Source organism: Gadus macrocephalus, chromosome 19 (genome assembly GCF_031168955.1).
Source record: "Gadus macrocephalus chromosome 19, ASM3116895v1".
Classification (NCBI taxonomy): domain Eukaryota; kingdom Metazoa; phylum Chordata; class Actinopteri; order Gadiformes; family Gadidae; genus Gadus; species Gadus macrocephalus.
This window is the reverse complement of record NC_082400.1, coordinates 11,823,128-11,844,048: the sequence shown is the minus strand read 5'-3', so window position 1 is coordinate 11,844,048 and position 20,921 is coordinate 11,823,128. Positions and strand designations below refer to the sequence as shown.

At 51.1% G+C, this 20,921-nt stretch overlaps 1 protein-coding gene across 1 annotated transcript in view; it reads left to right on the top strand.

Moving 5' to 3' along the window:
* The window catches only part of LOC132448033 (ankyrin repeat and sterile alpha motif domain-containing protein 1B-like), a 67,918-nt gene that overhangs the window by 35,214 nt on the left and 11,783 nt on the right, over positions 1 to 20,921 (top strand). The window contains exons 4-12 of the mRNA XM_060039096.1: positions 392 to 395; positions 596 to 1,095; positions 1,236 to 1,667; positions 2,310 to 2,432; positions 6,244 to 6,313; positions 7,779 to 7,831; positions 8,341 to 8,694; positions 17,323 to 17,421; positions 19,610 to 19,842. Coding sequence (XP_059895079.1) covers positions 392 to 395; positions 596 to 1,095; positions 1,236 to 1,667; positions 2,310 to 2,432; positions 6,244 to 6,313; positions 7,779 to 7,831; positions 8,341 to 8,694; positions 17,323 to 17,421; positions 19,610 to 19,842 — 1,868 coding nt within the window. The remainder of the gene's footprint in view (positions 1 to 391; positions 396 to 595; positions 1,096 to 1,235; positions 1,668 to 2,309; positions 2,433 to 6,243; positions 6,314 to 7,778; positions 7,832 to 8,340; positions 8,695 to 17,322; positions 17,422 to 19,609; positions 19,843 to 20,921) is intronic.

The window sequence follows — 20,921 nt, the reverse complement described above, 5'->3', positions numbered from 1 at the left end:
TCAATCACATGTTCCTGAAATGGAAACCGTGTGGGTGCGTGTGTTCTTGCATGTATTTACCCGATAATAATCTGTTGTACCTTCACTATGTAAATGAAACGCAAATCATGAGTAAAAGCCATTTGTGACGTGTGATGGACATGTGAGGGACACACACGCGCACGCACATATGCACTCTTACACGCACACAATTTCTCTCAAGAGGCAGGGGAAGGCTCCAGGTGAAACTACTTTGTCCTCGTCATGAGATGCGAGCAGGAGAACAATGTCCTCCTCATCGTTCCCTCATGCTGGTTCTCCAGGACTTGGTTTGCAGACCAGCTATTGTCACATGACCCTCTGCAGCCCAGTCACATGACCCTCTGCAACCCAGTCACATGACCCTCTGCAGCCCAGTCACATGACCCTCTGCAACAAAGTCACATGACCTTCTGCAGCCAAGTCACATGACCCTCTGCAGTGACTGCTGCTGTTCAACGCACTTAGTTCAAGTTTTTTTCCTTTACTTCTATTTTCACTTACCTTTGGCTTTTGTTTTTTCCTTTATCGTAGAGAGGTGTAGTCAAATTTATTAAGATTGAATTGTTCCCCTGAGCCGAATTTAGGATGTTTAAACGTGTGTGTGTGTGTGTGTGTGTGTGTGTGTGTGTGTGTGTGTGTGTGTGTGTGTGTGTGTGTGTGTGTGTGTGTGTGTGTGTGTGTGCGCGTGTCCTCTTCCAGACGACGGGCCGTACCAGCGGGACCCTCCTCACGCTCCCCCTCCTCCTACTCCTGCTCCTCCTCCCCGAGCCCTCCTCCTCCTCCTCCCCCTCCTCCCCCTCCTCCCTCCTCGTGGTGGAGGACCGCCGGAAGAGCCACATCCCCGAGGAGTTTGCGGGCCTCCTGCACGGCTCGTCCCCGGCCTGCGAGGCCCCTGACACCCCCTACAAACTCTACTGCCCCCGGGGCAACACTGCTGCGCCCCCACAGACCCTGACTCAGACCAAGACCCTGATCCCCGACGCCCCCTACCACCCCCACCCCCCCAGGGGCCCGCGGACCCCCGTTGCCCCGCCCCAGAACAAGAGCCAGAGCCAGAAGGAGCTCTACTGCCAGGTACGTTCCCCCAGGCTCAGGGCGCCTTCTGATTGGTCTGCTTCGCGAGGGGGAGGAGCAACAACAGCAGATCCTTGAGTTCCGACGCAAAGTTAAATTCTAATAGATCCAATTCTTTCTTTTGTTTTTAATTCCCCCAGCAGGTAGACCGGTCCTCCCTGGCCCCGCCCCACCAAGCCCCGCCCCACAAGACCCCGCCCCCCCAGACCCTCCCGACCCCTGGGGAGCAGCCCAAGCCGCAGGTGGTCTTCCGGACGGTCTTCCACACGCGGGTGAACCAGGCGCCGTCCCCCGAGACCCCCTGCTCGCCCCGGGGCTACAGCACCCTGGGACACCGGCCCGCCCGCTCCCCGCGCCACTCCGCCGCCGTCGCCGTGGCGCTGGGCCTCGACGGGGCGGGGGTCCCCGGCCTCGACGGGGCGGGGGGCCCGGAGCTGGCCGCCGCGTCGGGGGGCTACGAGGAGCGCGCCTGCACCCTGGACCGGAGGAGGTCGGCGCCCCGCAGCCTGCTGGACCTCCAGCTCTCCAAGTCCCTCTCCGACTCCAACATCGTGGGCGTGTCGCCCATACAGGTCAGCCAGCCGGTCAGCCAGTCAGTCAGTCAGTCAGTCATGTCAGTCATCCAGTCAGTCAGTCAGTCAGTCATGTCAGTCATCCAGTCAGGCAACCAGTCAGTCAGTCAGTCAGTCAGTCATGTCAGTCATCCAGTCAGTCAGTCAGTCAGTCAGTCAGTCATGTCGGTCATCCAGTCAGGCAGCCAGTCAGTCAGTCAGTCAGTCAGTCAGTCAGTCAGTCAGTCAGTCACTTTATATAAACTTGATTCAATTATGGTGAGTGGGAATGGTAAATGGAAAGTAGGAGGAGTTGATGTTGAGTGGGAAGGGTTTAGGTAGTGTGGGAGGGGTTTATGGTGAGTGGGAGGGGTTTATAGTGAGTGGGAGGGGTATAGGGAGTGAGGGAGGGGTTTATGGGTAATCGGAGGGTTTTATGGAGAGTCGATATTAAGATTCTTGTCAACGAAGAGAGAGGTACTAGTTTTTTTCTATAAAGTGTCAAAGGACGTGATTTTTCAAATGTATACCAGTCATAGGATGTGATTGTATTAATCACATTACTTAAATCACTAGATCAGCCTTGACTGCGGATATTTCCTGGTTGTTTTGAGCTGTAATGTTACACATGAGATGCTTTACACCTGGTTGTTTATCCTTCAGGAGGAGCTGAGCTGGGGATCGGGATCCCGGGGCCCGGGGCTTGGCAGCCCGCGGCCGGGGATGGGTGCCAGCCCGGGGGGGCGGCTGGAGAGGACCCCCTCCTTCACCGCCGAGTGGGACGAGGTAGGGAGCCCCCCTGGAGAGGTGATGCAGTTAGAGTTAGTTAGAGTTAGTAAGCTCATCAGCGTGTTGCTCAGAGTAGCATCACGGGGACATGTCAGGGTTAATATATATTATATTAAATATACATGTTTATTATTTATTTCTATGTATTGACATATGTTCATCAAGCTAGTTAGCTAACTGAATGTATTAGCTAACTAGCTTGCCAGCTGTGTCTGTAGATCTGTGTTTGTTGTGTCTGATTGGATGGAGACGATGGGTCCATGAATCCCCCTGATGGGGTCTAGACCCTTTCTCTGGAGACGATGGGTCCAGTTTGTTTTGTTGTAGCTAGTTGGTGGGCTGTTTGTTGAAGGCCTGTCTGTGTTCGGTGGGTTTGTTGTGGTGATGTTTATTAGTTTTAGTCGGTTGAGCTCAGACTATTTGTTTGTGTTTGTGTTTGTTTTCTGTTCATACTGAGGGGGGAGGTCAACGGCTAGCTGGTTGAGTCCAGACTAGTTGTTTGTTTTCTGTTCATACTGAGGGGGGGGGGGGGATTGGGGGGGGGGGGGTCATGCTGTCCCCAGCAGTGTTTTTAAAGAGCCGAGGGGCTGATTGCAGGAAACATTTACTGCCCAACCGTGGACGGATTTTAATTAAACACCCCCTCCGATTTTAATACGGAAAATGTTGACTGTGCTGTCACAGCTGGGACCCATTCAACGTCCAATCGTCATCAAGTTGCACTTCAGATCTGCCAATAGGCTCCCAGTGGCTGCTTGATGTCAACAGAGTGCTGGAAGTGTTCCTCTCAGAGGACGATGGGGGGAAACAGAAACAGATGCGTCGTTCTGAGGGTCTCGTCCTCCACTGGGTTCTGGGGTGACGCCGCAACCCCCTTTTGGAGCGGCAGGGAGGAACTAGGGAAGAGACTGGGAGCCAGGAACGCTATGATAGACCACTAGAAGGAGGGGTTGAATGCAGGTTATTGGAGGGGAGGTGGCAGCAAACAACGTGGTCTTTCTCCCGGACAGTTCATGGAGGACTAATGGATTAGTTAGTGGCTTAGATATTAGCACAGTATTAGTTAGCGGCCTTAGATATTAGTTCAGTATTAGTTAGTGGACTTAGTTGTTAGTACAGTATTAGTTATAGGGCTTAGATATTAGTTCAGTATAAGTTAGTGGGCTAGGATGTTAGTACAGTATATTTTAGTTTATTTTGATCTCGTTCATGGAGTCAGGGGCGTGGTCAGGGGCGTGGTCAGGGGCGTGGTCACTGGCATCAGCATCTCCACGGCAATGCTGTCAGGACACAGCCTGTGTGATGACATCCAATAGTCAACACACACACACACACACACACACACACACACACACACACACACACACACACACACACACACACACACACACACACACACACGTAGACACACAAACACACACACACCCACACAGACTCCATTCATTCATAAACAATTGCATACAAGCTATGAAACACAGAAACCAAAACACACAAACACACACAATGCACACACACACACATACAGACACCTGCACACACGCAAACACACGCCCCCAAACAACTCCAAAGTTTAGATGAAGACCTCAAGCACTCACACTCACACACTGACCTCCTCAAACAAACACGTTTCGCACATGCAAGCCTGCACCCTTGCATCCTCCGTGTGTGTGTGTTGTGTGTGCGTGGCTGAAACATCCTCGTCCCTTCGTGTGTTCATCCCCTTCATCTTCACTGTGTACGAACACACAAACTTCCTGATGCTGATGGATCACCAGACCGGAGTATCTCCCACCCTTCTCCACAATTAGCATGACCTTTATTGTTCAGACGCATCCCTGACGGCCTGGGGGGGGGGGGATAATACATTTATAGCACATAAGGGTGGGCCAGTCGATGTCGAAATCTCGTAACAGGAATCTTTAATCACTTTTGACTTAACGATAACTGTCCACAGGAGAGCAAAACACGCAAGGAGGAATTAGCCAATGAGATCCGAAACGATGAAGAAGAAATGTATTGCCTATGTACTACGAGAATTAAATCTCATCTCTTCTCGTTGCCTTAGAATGGGGGCGGGTCCTACTGCACAAACAAATCACAACCCCCCTGTAGGCCGTATAAGGAACTACATGCTGTTCTCCCAGCAGGGGCCTCACAAGCAGTCAGGCGGCATAGCAGCATAGCAGGTTAGCTAACCAGGTGGTGGGCTACATAGCAGTTTAGCTAACCAGGTGGTGGGCTACATGGCAGGTTAGCTAACCAGGTGGTGGGCTACATAGCAGGTTAGCTTACCAGGGGGTTGGCTAAATAGCAGGTTAGCTAACCAGGTGGTGGGCTACATAGCAGGTTAGCTAACCAGGTGGTGGGCTACATAGCAGGTTAGCTAACCAGGTGGTGGGCTACATAGCAGGTTAGCTAACCAGGTGGTGGGCTACATAGCAGGTTAGCTAACCAGTTGGTGGGCTACATAGCAGGTTAGCTAACTAGGTGGTGAGCTGCATAGCAGGTTAGCTAACCAGGTGGTGGGCTACATAGCAGCTTAGCTTACCAGGGGGCGGGCTAAATAGCAGGTTAGCTAACCAGGTGGTGGGCTACATAGCAGGTTAGCTAACCAGGTGGTGGGCTACATAGAAGGTTAGCTAACCAGGTGGTGGGCTACATAACAGGTTAGCTAACCAGGTGGTGGGCTACATAGCAGGTTAGCTAACCAGTTGGTGGGCTACATAGCAGGTTAGCTAACTAGGTGGTGAGCTGCATAGCAGGTTAGCTAAACAGGTGGTGGGCTACATAGCAGCTTAGCTTACCAGGGGGTGGGCTAAATAGCAGGTTAGTTAACCAGTTGGTGGGCTACATAGCAGGTTAGCTAACTAGGTGGTGAGCTGCATAGCAGGTTAGCTAAACAGGTGGTGGGCTACATAGCAGCTTAGCTTACCAGGGGGTGGGCTAAATAGCAGGTTAGCTAACCAGGTGGTGGGCTACATAGCAGGTTAGCTAACCAGGTGGTGGGCTACATAGCAGGTTAGCTTACCAGGTGGTGGGCTACATAGCATGTTTGCTAACAAGGTGGTTGGCTACATGGCCGGTTAGCTAACCAGGTGCTGGGCTACATAGCAGGTTAGCTAACTAGGTGGTGAGCTGCATTGCAGGTTAGCTAACCAGGTGGTGGGCTAACTAGCAGGTTAGCTAACTGCGAGTAAATCTTGGCTAATGGTAAATTGCTCCTAAAATAAATCCATCCAACATACCAGGCTAATGAATACATCTTTTTCCTACTGCATTCCCCTCTAGCACACACACACAGACACACACGCTCACACGCTCACACGACACACACACACACACACACACACACACACACACACACACACACACACACACACGCACACGCACACTAGACAACCAGCAGTCAGAAAAACACTAATGAAGCTACTGCAGGATATGCTGACATGATTTCCAGTCCTACTTCTTCCCCATATTCCTCCCCCCATTCCTTCCTCCATTCCTCCACCAATCCCCCCCGATCCTGACTTGAGCTGTGGTCGTTGGTTCAATCCCTCACTAGTTTGTGGGATGCGACTGGTTAGGGATTGACATCCTGTGGAGGGATGGGGTTAATGGTCTCTCTCTGTGATTGACAGTGAGGAAGGAACTTACCCTCTTACTTCTAACTCATTAGCAATGTTGTGTTTGTGCCACTTTGACTGTTGACTGTTGGTCTCTCTCTCTCTCTCTCTCTCTCTCTCTCTCTCTCTCTCTCTCTCTCTCTCTCTCTCTCTCTCTCTCTCTCTCTCTCCCTCTCTCTCTCCAGATTGATAAGATCATGAGTTCCATCGGTGCGGGCATCGGGAGCGGACTGAATGCCAAGAAAGACCACACAGGTGTGTGTGTGTGTGTGTGTGTGTGTGTGTGTGTGTGTGTGTGTGTGTGTGTGTGTGTGTGTGTGTGTGTGTGTGTGTGTGTGTGTGTGTGTGTGTGTGTGTGTGTGTGTGTGTGTGTGTGTGTGTGTGTGTGTTTTTTGGTGTGTGTCTGTGTGAGTGTATGAGTTCATACTTGCGCTAATGTGTACTTGTTGACAAAGTGCTAGTAAGTGTACGTGTGATTAAGGGAGAGAGAGAGAGAGAGAAATTCCCTGTAATTAAGTTTGTGGCGCGCCACGGCCCCCCAGTGGGACCGTGGCGATCACCCCCCTCCCGACTATCATCCATCCTCCTGCTCTCACCTCCCTCCCCTCTCTCTCTCTCTCCCCCTCACTCTCCCCCTACCACTCCCTCTCCCTCTCTTTCTGTCTCACTGAGGTTTCTACTAACCATAGAAGCAAGATGTGCAATGTTGTGCTAGCCCAGCCCACTCTGCTCACACGCACACGCACACACATACAAACTTACACACATATACACACACACCATGTTGGTGTTGGGGGAGGGGGATAGATCTGCAGACACAGAGGCTGATCTGATGGTTACTACAGAGAAAGAGAGAGAGACTACCAACACCACAGAGAGAGAGGGGGAGAGAGAGACATTACCGTCACTACAAAAAGAGAGCGAGTGACTACATTCACTACAGAGAGAGAGGGGGAGAGAAAGAGACTCCCAACACTAGAGAGAGAGAGAGAGATAGAGAGAGAGACGACCAACACTACAGAGAGAGAGGGGGAGAAAGAGAGACACTCCCAACACTACAGAGAGAGAGAGGGAGAGAGACTACAAACACTACAGAGAGTGCGAGAGACAGGGAGGGGGAGAGAGAGGGCGAGAAGGTGAGGGAGAGAGAGGGGGGAGAGAGAGAGAGCGATATGGGGAGGGGGGGGAGTTAAAGACAAAAAGCAGTGGATGAGAAGGGGGTCGGATGGAGGAGGTTAAAGGCAGAGAGAGCGCTATAGATGGAGAGAGACTAAAGAAAGGGCGAGAGAGCAAAGGCAGAGAGGAGAGAGAGGGAGACAGAGAGCGTAGCAACAGGAGGGAGCGAGAGAGAGGAGAGAGATGGAGGGAGAGGGAGAGTGAGAGAGGGAGTGAGAGAGGGAGAGAGAGAGGCTGCAGAAGCATACAGATGAGAGTGGGAGTACTTGATAAAGAGAAATCCACTGCACAGGCAGCTCTCTCTCTCCGCTTCCTCTCTGCCTCGCTCGCTCCTCCGCTCACACACACACACACACACACACACACACGTGCGCGCGTACGGGCGCATGCAGCGCAGATGCGTGCACGCCCCTGGAAGGAGCCGCCGAGCGAGAGGCAACAAGCTGAAAGAGAAACCGAACGCAGCGCCTCGCACACTAACACGCTCGCTCACTCGCGCGATCCTCCCGCTCGCCTGCCCTCGGATCTACTCCTCCGAGCACAGCCTCCTTCCTCTCCGCTCCTTCGCCGCGACTCTCTTCCCGCTCTGACTCGGATGTAAACCCCCCGCGGACGGCCGCCGCCTCTGGATACAACCTCGACTCCCGCTGCCTCGTCCATCTCTCTCTCCCTCTCTCGCTCTCTCTCTCTCCGTCTCTCCATCGCTTCCCTTCCTCACCTCCACTGACTGGATCTGGGGAGAGAGAGTGAGAGGTACTCCACCTCGCTCTCCCCTTTCACCTCCTGCTGCTCGCCGTCCCCCTCCTCCTCCTCCTCCCCCTCTCTCCTCCTCATCCTCTCCCTCCTCCCCCCAGACACTCCCACTACTCCCCCCCACCCCCCCCCCCCATTCCATTCCCTCCTCTCCCAGCATCCTGATGCTGTCCCCAGCCTAGCCCCCTCCCTCTCTCCCCTCACCTCACCTCCACCTCTCTCCTCCCTTTCTCCTCCATCACTCTCTCCCCCTCCTCTCCCCCCCTTCTCACCTCCCCCTTCCCTAACCCCCTCCCCTCCTCCTGAGCTCCCTCTACCCGACCCCTGACCCCACCTTTACCTGACCCCTCACCCCGTCCCCTCCTCCTCCACCTCCCCCTGTCCCTGACCTCTTCACCCCACCACCTCCTCCACCTGCTCCTCCCCCTGCTCCACCCTCCACCCTCCACCCCCTTGGATGCCCTATGGCCGGATCCTTTGACAGCCACGTTGCGCGCCACAACATGATGTGGCAGTGCCAGCTGTCCCAGCCCGACTGCCGCTGCTACCGAGTGGACGGCTACTCTCTCCTGAAGCGCCTGCCCCTTCACCCCCTCATAGGACCCCGCTGCCCGCTGCAGTCTGTGGGCCAGTGGCTGGACTCCATCGGCCTGGTCCAGTACGAGAACCACCTGCTGGCCAACGGCTTCGACAATGTCCAGTTCATGGTGAGTGGGAGCACTGGTTCCGTTTCAGTTCATGGTGAGTGGGAGCACTGGTTCGGTTTCAGTTCATGGTGAGTGGGCGCACTGGTTCTGTTCCAGTGAGTGGTGAGTGGGAGCACTGGTTCTCTTCCAGTTCACGGTTGAATGGGAGCACTGGTTCTGATGGGGGAAGGTGAGGGGAACATCTCAGCTCTGTGGTTGTGGTCCGGTGTTAGCAGCTAGATCTGCTGCGCATCGGTCCTCAGCTCACCTCCAAGTCCCTTGGGTGAAAGTGTTGACCTGCAGAGTGACCCGATGTAGTTGGTTTAATGATGGATGAGAGCTTCTGGTGCTTCAGGTTGGGGTTATCAAGGGATGAAGCAGAAGGCTTTGGACGTTAGAGGACCCTGGACCAGGAGATGCACTCCTAACCACGACGACACCATCCTATCCTCCCTTTATATATCTAACAGTTTAGGGATGGAGGCTTTTCCTCCAAACACCTGAAAGGTGTTGGTGTCATTAATGAGCAAGGAGCGGCAGGAAGGGTCCGGGGGTCTACACCTCCACACCTCACTAGGAACTAACCTCACAGGGTGGGGTTTGGTCTGTGGTGTCTGTTGTTACATAGTGCCCCCAGGTGTTACATAGTGCCCCCAGGTGTTACATAGTGCCCCCAGGTGTTACATAGTGCCCCCAAGTGTTACTTAGTGACTCTAGGTGTGTTGTTACATAGTGCCCCCAGGTGTAACATAGTGCCCCCAGGTGCGGCCCTTACACGTTTAGATCACAACGTGCACTATGGCAAGTGCATCGAACACACTATAATGCAAATGACACACACGCACACAGACACACTCACACACAAAGACACACACACGCACGCACGCACGCACGCACGCACGCACGCACGCACGCACGCACGCACGCACGCACGCACGCACACACACACACACACACACACACACACACACACACACACACACACACACACACACACACAGTCACACACAGTCACACACAGTCACACACGTGTAGACAGCCACCTGTAGCGTCCGTTTTCGCCAGACGTTGGCTTAGTTTTCTCAGCCTACAGTTTTTCTTTGAAGCACACCTTTCATCTCCAGAGAGAGAGAGAAAGAGAGAGAAAGAGAGATAGGGAGAGAGAACACCTGGCACTCATCATAATTTAACACTTTTGATCTTGAGGAGTGTCTGTGTGTTTTTTGTGGGTGTTTTTGTGGGTGGCATAGCCAACAAGATCTTTCCTTCATTAAATGTGTTCTTTAATTAGGTCTTGGAGATACATTGATGTCCTCTTAACTAATTTACAAATGGGTCAGATCGTGAGATGAGAGGAGTTATGTTTCATAACCAGATGCTCTGCTGCCCTTTATTGCCATATCTGAGGGAGAACTGTTACGCGCCAGACCTTCATATCATAACCACGACGTCATTCACTCTCTCTCTCTCTCTCTCTCTCTCTCTCTCTCTCTCTCTCTCTCTCTCTCTCTCTCCCTTCCTTCCTTCCTTCCTTCCTTCCTTCCTTCCTTCCTTCCTTCCTTCCTTCCTTCCTTCCTTCCTTCCTTCCTTCCTCATCCATCTATTGGTATCCCGTCCACTCAGCCTGTATCAGTTCATGTCCACTACTATGAGTGCTAATGCCTGCGCTAAAAGCTAAAGCTGTTTGTTTAATTGGTTGCTGGATGTCCCTGAACTGGGGGGGGTTGAATGCTGTTGTTAAATGGCTAAAGTCTAATAGGACATTGTAGCGTTTGCATGAAGAAACAGAAACAGACCTTACACACATGAAGCAACTATCCAAGAGATTAGGTAATGCATAAGCTAACACATGATTTATTACTATTAGTAAAGTAATCCTTTAACACGGTAACTAGATTACACATTAACTTAGACAGTAATTAACGTCCACATTGCACATAAGCTGATTCAAAGTTGGACCGTTGATCATTGGTGTTGGATCAGCGTTCTGTTTTTGTCCAAATCGGACCAATAAAAATACACTATTCTCTCACTGAGCTTTATTCAACCAAGCGACCATGACCAGAGTTATTTCAACCATAACATCCAAGACCAGAGTTATATCAACCATAACATCCCAGACCAGAGTTATATCAACCATAACATCCCAGACCAGAGTTATATCACCATAACATCCAAGACTTATATCAACCATAACTGCTCATTTTAGACCATGGAGCCGCTCCTCCACACTGTATGTTAATAGTTCTAACCCTAACCCACGAGACTCAGGGATGTAAGCCCACTCTGTCACAAGACCACAGACAAGACCGAACGTGATGAAGGCATGGAGCTGATGAGGTGTTTCTGAGCTGGTGTCGTGTTATCAGTGTCGTGATATCATCATGGATTCTGGTCGCATTGTGGATAATCACTGGTGCTACCAGTATCTGCTTCACCGGGGGAACTGGAATTAGCTCCTTCAGTCCTGATGCATCATTAACATCATCATTAATATCATTATTATCATTAAAACATATGTACGCACACACGCACGCACGCACGCACGCACGCACAAACGCACACACACACACAGAAGGTTGGGCATTGGTTGCACTTTGTCAATAATTTGTTGTGAGTGGGGAGTCTCCCAACCCTCCTCCTCTTCCTCCTCTCCCTCCTCTTCCTCTTCCCTCTAACTGTGTGTTTTATATTCCGTTCCTCGCTCCTTAGAACTGCATTCAGATCAGATTAATATTTATCATGGTGGAGTTGAAACAGAGGTCCCTTCTGAATATCCACACTCTCATGCAACTTCAGAAGACCTCCCGGTGAGGTGGAGAGCTGACAGCTGTCTGTCAGCAGTTTGATGTCTGCAGCCTTCCTATACGCAACATCCCTAGTAAACCCCGCCTAACATCCATGTTAGCCTATCATTAACTAACACGGATTAAAAGGGAGAACGGCTTTTATTATTTATTTGTTGATCACCAAAGAGGCTGAAGTGAGAGGAGAGGAATAAAGTAGTGTTTCTCTGAAGGGATCCTGTGCATAATGTTGGAATATAATCCGATCCATAAAATTCAAGCCGTTTCAGGGCCACAGGATGTCAATGCTGCCCCTACTGCGATCACAGCCGCAGCGTTCAGTCAGTTCGGGACTGACTGGCTGCATCGGTCAGTAAGATATGAGATGTATGGTCCAGGTGGAAGAGTTCTCGTTAAAGACGACCAGCAGAACATAGAAATGCAGCACACAACTACAGTGAGCTCCTCTAAGGCTCCACTCTGCATTCTATGTGGAGGAACCAGCTCTAAATAGCATTCATCATCATTATTAATAATTCAGTATCATATCTGACTTCACATTCGCTCTTATTATTACAGTTAGATTTCATATCTAAAATCAATAAATTATTATGATTAATACACACACACACGCACACACACTCACATGTATCAATATTCATTGCCTATGTATAGACAGGCACATGTAATTCTTCCCAAGCCAGTGAGGGACAGGTGCTGCTGAGGAGAAAGGATGGATGTTGTCATGGAGACTGTTCTGTTGACGCTCCAAGGTTTGCTAGGGTCATGGACGTCACAAGAGCCCAAGATAGATGGGCTTAGCTTATACAGTGAGTGTGTTTGTTTGTGTGTGTGTGTGTGTGTTTCTGTGTTTGTCTTCTTGTGTTTCTGTGTTCTTTTCCCGTCCTGCATGTGTGTTTGTTTGTTTGTATATCTGTGATCTTGACATATCCCGGGTGTCCCTACGTGTGTGTGTGTCCGTGTGTGTCTGTGTTCCTGCATGCTTGTCATTTTGTGCCTGACCGTGAAGTAATAAGGTAATAAGGACTTTCGGATCATTGGATGATTCATAAAGCCGATCAGAACGATGAAGAGCAGAATAGAGGGGAGAGGGACACCAGGAGCTCCCTGGGGGCTCACACACAATATTGTGTGTTTCAATGTGGGAGCGCCACCCTCCTGGCCAGGGATTGAGGGGTACTACTTCCTCTAGCTATCCCTCAGATATCCTCTGAAACAGGTCGAGAGGGGGTAGTTAACCTGCTGTAGTCCCGGGCTCCTCTTTCGGCCTTTAAGACACAGCGAAACGTCACCCTGGTTCAAGGAAACTCAGATAATAAGTTGAAACAATGCTAATTTAAGCAGCGTCTGAGGGAGGGAGGGCAGAGAGAAAGGGGATAGACGAAGGCAAGAAGGAGGTAGGAGGAAGGAGGGAGGAGGGATGAGGAAGGAGGCGATGGTGAACTCCATGAAGTGGCAGCACAGCAGGGGGAGAGGAGCTGGAGGAGCAGGAAGTGGAGAACCACCCAGGTCCATAACACATGCTGAATCCTATGATTTCTATGCATACATGGTGCATCATTTTGGCATGAAGAGAAATGAGGGGAATGCCGTGCATATGTTTTGTATTGCTGTTCTATTATTGTATTTAATCAACACGTTATTCATTCATGACCACATGACAACAATGACACTTCGACAACATACAGTATATTTTTGGTACTGAAACAAACATCCATCGTCCCGTGCTGACGTCTGAACGGACGAGGGAGAAACAACAAAGAGAGAGAGAGAAAGAGGATTTATTCCCCCACTCTTTTCTATTTCTGTCTCCGTATTGTGCGAACACAATCCCTGCTCAGGGCTGGGGTTTGGAGCGTCGACGCTGGAGCGAACTCTAGGGCTGATATCTGGTGAGACGTAAGAGCTGTTTACCGCTGCTTTGGTACTTCACCACAAACACACAATGTGCTGCTCTTCAGAGTTCCTAACTCATCCTCCTTTAAGGTCACACGCTTCCACTGGTAGAGGAGCAGAGCTCATGGATTGACCCCTTCAACCTTCTTCCAATCGTTATGAGCCTCCCCTCCTCAATGAACCAGTGAGGATCAATGCGTGTTACATGAGCCATTCCACCTCTGAGCAGAAAGACAGTTAGACTGGAAGATAGAACTATGATGGAAAAGAACAACAGACAGCAACAGCAACAACATGATACGCTGTTCAAAAGCACCAACAGCACTACATAAGAGGCCATGTTGACTCTGATGTAGCATCGGTTCTAAAGCACCAACACTATTCAGAGTAAACATGACCTCTGATGTACTATTGGTTCTGAGGCACCGATACTGGATGCCTGAGAGGACTGAGCTGGGATGAGATCTTTATCAGTGTTCTGGTTCAAGGTGGCGGTGTACCTAGAGGGGGTTGTTCTCTCAGGGATACGGAAGAGGCTCTGATCCACGCTGGCTGAGTGCGCGTTGGTCTAGATGTGGCCTCATGTTGGACATGACGCCGTGTGGATACAGGTGGTGCTCATGGTGGATACAGGTGGTCTTCATGGTGGATACAGGCGGTCTTCATGGTGGATAAAGGTGGGCTACCTAGGGGATGAATGAACAGATGATGATGTGCTTCTAAAGTAGTCAGGTCCCGTGCATGAGAGAAGGATCTGTTTTTTGCAGTTGCAGTGTGGATTGGACAATGTATTTGGAGTGAGGATTGGTCAGTGTGTTTTGCAGTCTGGATGGGACAGTATGTCTTTGCAGTTGCACCGGGATGGGACAGGGTTTTGTGTTTCGCTGTCACACATTTTATCGTGTGTCATTCAAACTGCAGTTTGTATGACGGAGTATAAGGGCCACACATGAACACACAACCTTTTCAGCGTCCTTACACTCATCACCACACTGTGGCTCTGCGCTTAAACAGCGAGGATCTCTATATTGTTAAACCCGATTCTGAAACACAATTTTACCAAATTATCCACACAAGCCATTGGATTCAGTGCAGGCCCTGTGGAGCGGTTGCTATCTCTCCCAACTCATTTCAACTGTATCCTCGACATTTCGAGTTTAACGTCGACTTTAAAGTCGACAAATCGAGATTAAAGCCGACATAATATTTCAACTTTATTCTCGACATTTCGAGTTTAATCTCGACATGTCGAGATTAGAGACGACATGACATTGCAACTTTATTCTCGACATTTCGAGTTTAATGTCGACATGTTGACTTTAAAGTCGACGTGTCGACTTTAATCTCGCCACGACAAAAAAAATTGTTTTCTTCATGTGTAGCCCTAATACTCCGTCGTAAATTTGTCTTGATCGCTACCCTTAATAAAAGATCCATCAGCAGGAAGCGAGTCCATGAGCACACGTTCTCTGACCTGACATCATCACCTCGCACCTGCTGGAGAGATAACTCTCATAACTCTCAAATCATAGCATGTTGATGCAAATATGTGGCAAAGTTGTTTGTCAATGTGTGTGTGTGTGTGTGTGTGGGTGACTGTGTGTGTGAGCATAGAGAACACTGCTGTTTGATTGCTCTCCTATTAGAGCAGAGCTTGTAGGCTATCCACTGCCTGGTGTTATTTTACAGCTGGAGGATAATATTGTACCCATGTATAACCAGTCTGATCGACCACCGCATGCACCTCATCACCCAGCTGGCCTCCATCATCATCCTCCTCTTCTCTTTTCTCTCTCCCTCTCTCTCTCTCTCTCTCTCTCTCTCTCTCTCTCTCTCTCTCTCTCTCTCTCTCTCTCTCTCTCTCTCTCTCTCTCTCTCTCTCTCTCTCTCTCATCCCTCGCTATCTCAGTAGGCGGGATGATTGACATGGTGTTGAAAGGTCGTTCCATCAAACTAATTGGCTGTGAAATGTCATGCAACACCCACTGTGTGTGTGTGTGTGTGTGTGTGTGTGTGTGTGTGTGTGTGTGTGTGTGTGTGTGTGTGTGTGTAGGGGTGGAGTGTGTGTTGGCTGTGACTGTACATATGTCCGTTTATATGTACACACTGTAGAGCCCTGAATGCTATTGTTTGCAGAGTAGTGAATGGGAGGTGCCCGGAGGTCTCCACTTAGGGGTCTGTAACGCTGAGGTCTGTAAAGCTGGGGTCTGTAACGCCCTGGTCTGTAATGATGGGGTCTTCAGCCGGGGGTCAACGCTGAGGTCTCTAGCTGGTGGTCTGTAACCCTGTGGTCTGTAACGCTGAGGTCTGTAACGCTGGGGTCTGTAACACTGGGGTCTGTAACGCCGTGGTCTGTAAAGCCGAGGTCTGTAACGCTGGGGTCTGTAACGCCGTGGTCTGTAAAGCCGTGGTCTGTAACGCTGGGATCTGTAACGCCGTGGTCTGTAACGCTGGGGTCTTCAGCCGGGGGTCTGTAACGCCATGGTCTGTAACGCTGGGGTCTGTAACGCCGTGGTCTGTAACGCTGGGGTCTGTAACGCCGTGGTCTTTAACGCTGGGGTCTGTAACGCCGTGGTCTGTAAAGCCGTGGTCTGTAACGCCGTGGTCTGTAACGCTGGGGTCTGTAACGCCGTGGTCTGTAACGCTGGGGTCTGTAACGCCGTGGTCTTTAACGCTGGGGTCTGTAACGCCGTGGTCTGTAACGCCGTGGTCTGTAACGCTGGGGTCTTTAACGCTGGGGTCTTTAACGCTGGGGTCTGTAACGCCGTGGTCTGTAACGCTGGGGTCTTTAACGCTGGGGTCTTTAACGCTGGGGTCTTTAACGCTGGGGTCTTCAGCCGGGGGTCTGTAACGCTGAGGTCTCTAGCTGGTGGTCTGTAACGCCGTGGTCTGTAACGCCGTGGTCTGTAACGCTGGGGTCTTCAGCCGGGGGTCTTTAACGCTGAGGTCTCTAGCTGGTGGTCTGTAACGCTGGGGCCCTGACCCAGACGGTACAGAGACATGGAGCATGGGACGCTCTATAATCCGTGTTGTCATGCGTATTAGCAGCAGCTCATAAAGTCATTGGACATGGAGGGGGCGGAGGTGACAGTGACATCATCTTCCCCTCGGGGGGGAAGCTTCATCTCCTGAGAGGGGGGGGGCATCATCTCCTGAGGAGTGACAGCATCATCTCCTGAGAGGGGGGGGGCGGAGGCGACAGTGACAGAATCAAGGGGGGGGGGGGGTAGGTAGGTGACGTGCATGTTGCATTATGCATGAAAACCTCACTGCATATTTTAAACGCATACTATTTACTATGATTTTGCACATCGTTGTGAAGCGGCTCGCGGTGAATTGAGATGCAGCTCGTCTGCTAAGTGTCAGGACGGGTTGAGTTCTCCTCGTGGATCCACCGGTCAGCTGGGGACTCGAACCCTCGTCCCCCTGGGCTGGGAGACCCTGCACTACGGGCCGGGACCCCGGGACCACCCAGCGCAGAGCCATAATGGGTTGAATGTGTTTGCTGATGGAAATGCGCATGTGTGGGTGTGTTTCGGTATAGTGTGTGTGTGCATACAGACGACCCTCCCCTTGTGGTTCATTTTAGTTTGGGTCTGGTTGTCCCATATTTATCTATTTATTATTCTGTGTTCCTGAACAGAAAAACCTCAGAATGGGTCCGCTTCAATGACAGCTAACAGAGTGACAATCTCCTCTCTCAGAGAGTCCAGCTCCGTTACCGCGGTAACCTACCATGTATCACCGTGGTGTTGGTGACGCTACCCTACGGACTACGGCAACATGCTAAAAACTGACGTGTCATTGGGGTGTTGGTCTGCAATGTTGCAGCTAGGATATGCTAACAGGCCACCTGACTGTTCTGGTCTAGGGCTGTAGGGTGGGAGGCTACGCTACACTAAGGCTTCTATGCTATGCTAACACCTGACGGTTTCCCTCCCCTCAGGGCAGCAACGTGGTGGAGGACCAGGACCTGCTGGAGATCGGGATCCTCAACTCGTCCCACAGACAGCGCCTCCTGCAGGCCATCCGCCTTCTGCCCAGGGTGAGACACCCACATCACGCCTACTACATCTGAACATGAAAGACTAGGGTCATACAATCAATACTGAGAACAGGTACCCTGATAGAAAGGACAGGTACCCTGTTAGAGAACAGGTGCCCTGTTAGAGAGAACAGGTGCCCTGTTAGAGAACAGATACCCTGTTAGAGAACAGGTACCCTGATAGAAAGGACAGGTACCTTGATAGAAAGGACAGGTACCTCTGTAGGAAGGACATGTGCCCTGTTAGAGAGGACAGGTGCCCTGTTAGAGAACAGATACCCGGTTAGAGGACAGGTACCCTGTTAGAGAACAGGTGCCCTGTTAGAGAACGGGTACCCTGTTAGAGAGGACGGGTACCCTGTTAGAGAACAGATACCCGGTTAGAGGACAGGTACCCTGTTAGAGAACAGGTGCCCTGTTAGAGAACGGGTACCCTGTTAGAGAACGGGTACCCTGTTAGAGAGGACGGGTACCCTGTTAGAGAGAACAGGTACCCTGTTAGAGAACGGGTACCCTGTTAGAGAGGACGGGTACCCTGTTAGAGAACGGGTACCCTGTTAGAGAGGACGGGTACCCTGTTAGAGAACGGGTACCCTGTTAGAGGACCGGTACTCTGTTAGAGAGGACAGGTACCCTGATAGAGAACAGGTAGAGAAAAGGTAGAGAACAGGTACCCTGATAGAGAGAACAGGTACCCTGATAGAGAACAGTTACCCTGTTATAGAGGACAGGTACCCTGATAGAGAACAGGTACCCTGTTAGAGAGAACAGGTACCCTAGAGAGGACAGGTACCCTGATAGAGAACAGGTACCCTGTTAGGGCCACTCACACTAGGGCCGTTTGCCTGTTCCGTGCTGCAGGAAGATTCAGCACGATTCCCCCCCTCCCCAATCCCCCCGCTGGCCCGTGGTCACACTGCTCCCAAAGGCCGTGGCCTGGGCACGATTGCTCCTTCATACAGACGTCATCACGTCGTAATACGATAAATACGTCATCACCAAGCGTGGTGTCCAGCTGCGACTGTATGCTGTCGTCGGCCCAAATTTCAAGTAAACACTTGACTTCACTATCGCACCAACGTAAATCCACTCGTGAACCGCTTGCCGCCATTGTTTAAAATGATTGTTGTGGGGAAGAAGGGCATGGACCTATAAAGAAAGAAGGGTCGCGCAAGGACTACGTCATCCAGCTCACGTTGCTTATCCGCGCGTGTGCGCGTGTCATCTCATTAGCATCTGTACTTTGGCCACGGCACACCTCTCCCAAATGTGCCGTGGCCAAGAGGCTGTTCCGTGCAGGAATACGGATGGCGTGGTCAGGTCACATTAGCCAAACGTTCTAGACTTTAGTATGCAAATGAGCTCGGGCACGGGGCCGCGACCCTAGTGTGAGTGGCCCCTTATGCCGCGTTTCCAGCTCAGTTCCGAGGTCGCGTTTCCACTGCCGACAGTACCCTTGGTGGTAGGCCGGATGTCGATCGCCGCGGCAGCTACGTAAACATCGTAAACAACGTCTTCCTCCCCAAGAATGCAGACGAACGTCTCCACCTCCTTGTTCGCCCAAGCAAGCTTTTTACGCGACATGTTAATTGTAAAGAATAATACCTCGAGGCTACTGTTTGTTTGTTTTTATCCCCGCGTCACCCGGAAGTGACGATTCTGTCGACCAATCAACGGAGGGGGGGGTGTAGCTAGAATTTCACGGGACCCTTTCAGGCGTCTGGTCTCGTTTTGGGTACCGCAACGGAGGAGTCCCGAGAATGGGGCCGGAACGGGTACGGCAAAGTCCGGGTCACGCCCACTTTTGGCGGTGGAAACGCGACCCGACCCGCACCTTTGCGATCCGATCCGTTCCGCACCCTGCAGTGGAAACGCGCCATTAGAGAGGACAGGTACCCTGTTAGAGAACAGATACCCTGATAGAGAACAGGTACCCTAATAGAGGATAGGTACCCTGATAGTGAACAGTTACCCTGTTAGAGAACAGTTACCCTGTTAGAGAACAGGTACCCTGTTAGAAAGGGTCTCTCCCTCTCTCTAACCCACTCTCACTCTCATTCTCAAACTCTCTCTCTCTCTCTAAAAAACTAAATTTAACTTTTGGAGATTTGGTATATGTATATGTATATATAAGTATATGTCGAGCTACGTACTAAAGACAACCCTTTGTGTGTGTGTCTGGGGTTAGGTGCGGCCGGTGGGCTACGACGGGAACAACCCCACCTCGGTGGCCGAGTGGCTGGAGTCGCTGGAGCTGGGCGACTACACCAAGGCCTTCCTGGTCAACGGCTACACCTCCATGGACCTGGTGAAGAAGATCTGGGAGATCGAGCTCATCAACGTGAGTCACACGGGACCGCCTGCCCTGTGTGTGTGTGTGTGTGTGTGTGTGTGTGTGTGTGTGTGTGTGTGTGTGTTTGGGTAATATCACAATGCGGCCTCCTGTTAAACGATTAAGAAGTTAATGATGGTGGGTTGGCCTTTAAATGACGTCCATTTCTAAACGACTGTTGAACACACACACACACACACACACACACACACACACACACACACACACACACACACACACACACACACACAGTCACACAGACACATACAGAGAGACACACACACACACACACACACACACACACACACACATTGGACGGTTGGATTGTTTGGAGAGACACTTCCTGAGCTCATCACATGGGGGCGGTGTAGTCTCCTTCCAGGACCTCACCTTGTTGTGGTGCAGAGAGAGAGAGAGAGAAAGAGAGAGAGAGAGAGAGAGAGAGAAAGGTGAAATGAGGAATGCAAACAGAGAGTGAAGGTAGAGGGGGATGAGTAGAGGAGGAGTAGAGGAGGGGAGCGAAAGCAACGCCACAGGAAGGAAGCGAGCGATGAGAGGATCAGTGAAGTGTTCTCCGTACTGAGGACCCGGTGGAGGACTGCGGGCCGAGAGAGAGAGAGAGAGAGAGAGAGAGAGAGAGAGAGAGAGAGAGAGAGAGAGAGAGAGAGAGAGTTATGTAAGAGTGTGGGATGCAGGATGTTTCATAGCGCTGTGGGTCCGCCTCCGCTGTGTGTAAGCCGAGGGACAGAGCGTGTGAGGCTCTGTGTTGAGGCACGTTGTTGTTGTTCCCCTGGTGGTCTACATCTGTCTGAGACAAAGGATGACCCCATGATGCTGAGCAGCTAAAGAAGCAGGACGGCGTTCATGTAGCATCATGTTCGCTCGAAGTCTGTTTCGGATACAATTTGATCGACGTCACCTCTTATATCTCGACACCGACGGTGCTTTATTGGCACATTCTTCTGCTGTTCCATACTACTCACTTTCGCTGGCGATCAGCCACGATGCTGCAGTTCACACTGTGGCCACTAGAGGATGCAAACGAGATGAGGATTTTGGCTGTGTGGTTTTAGGATGGAGAGAGACTGAGACAGAGAGAAGAGGAAACATGCTTGTGTCTTGTTGTGATTAATTCATACGTACCTTATTAACATGCATACAAGCATCC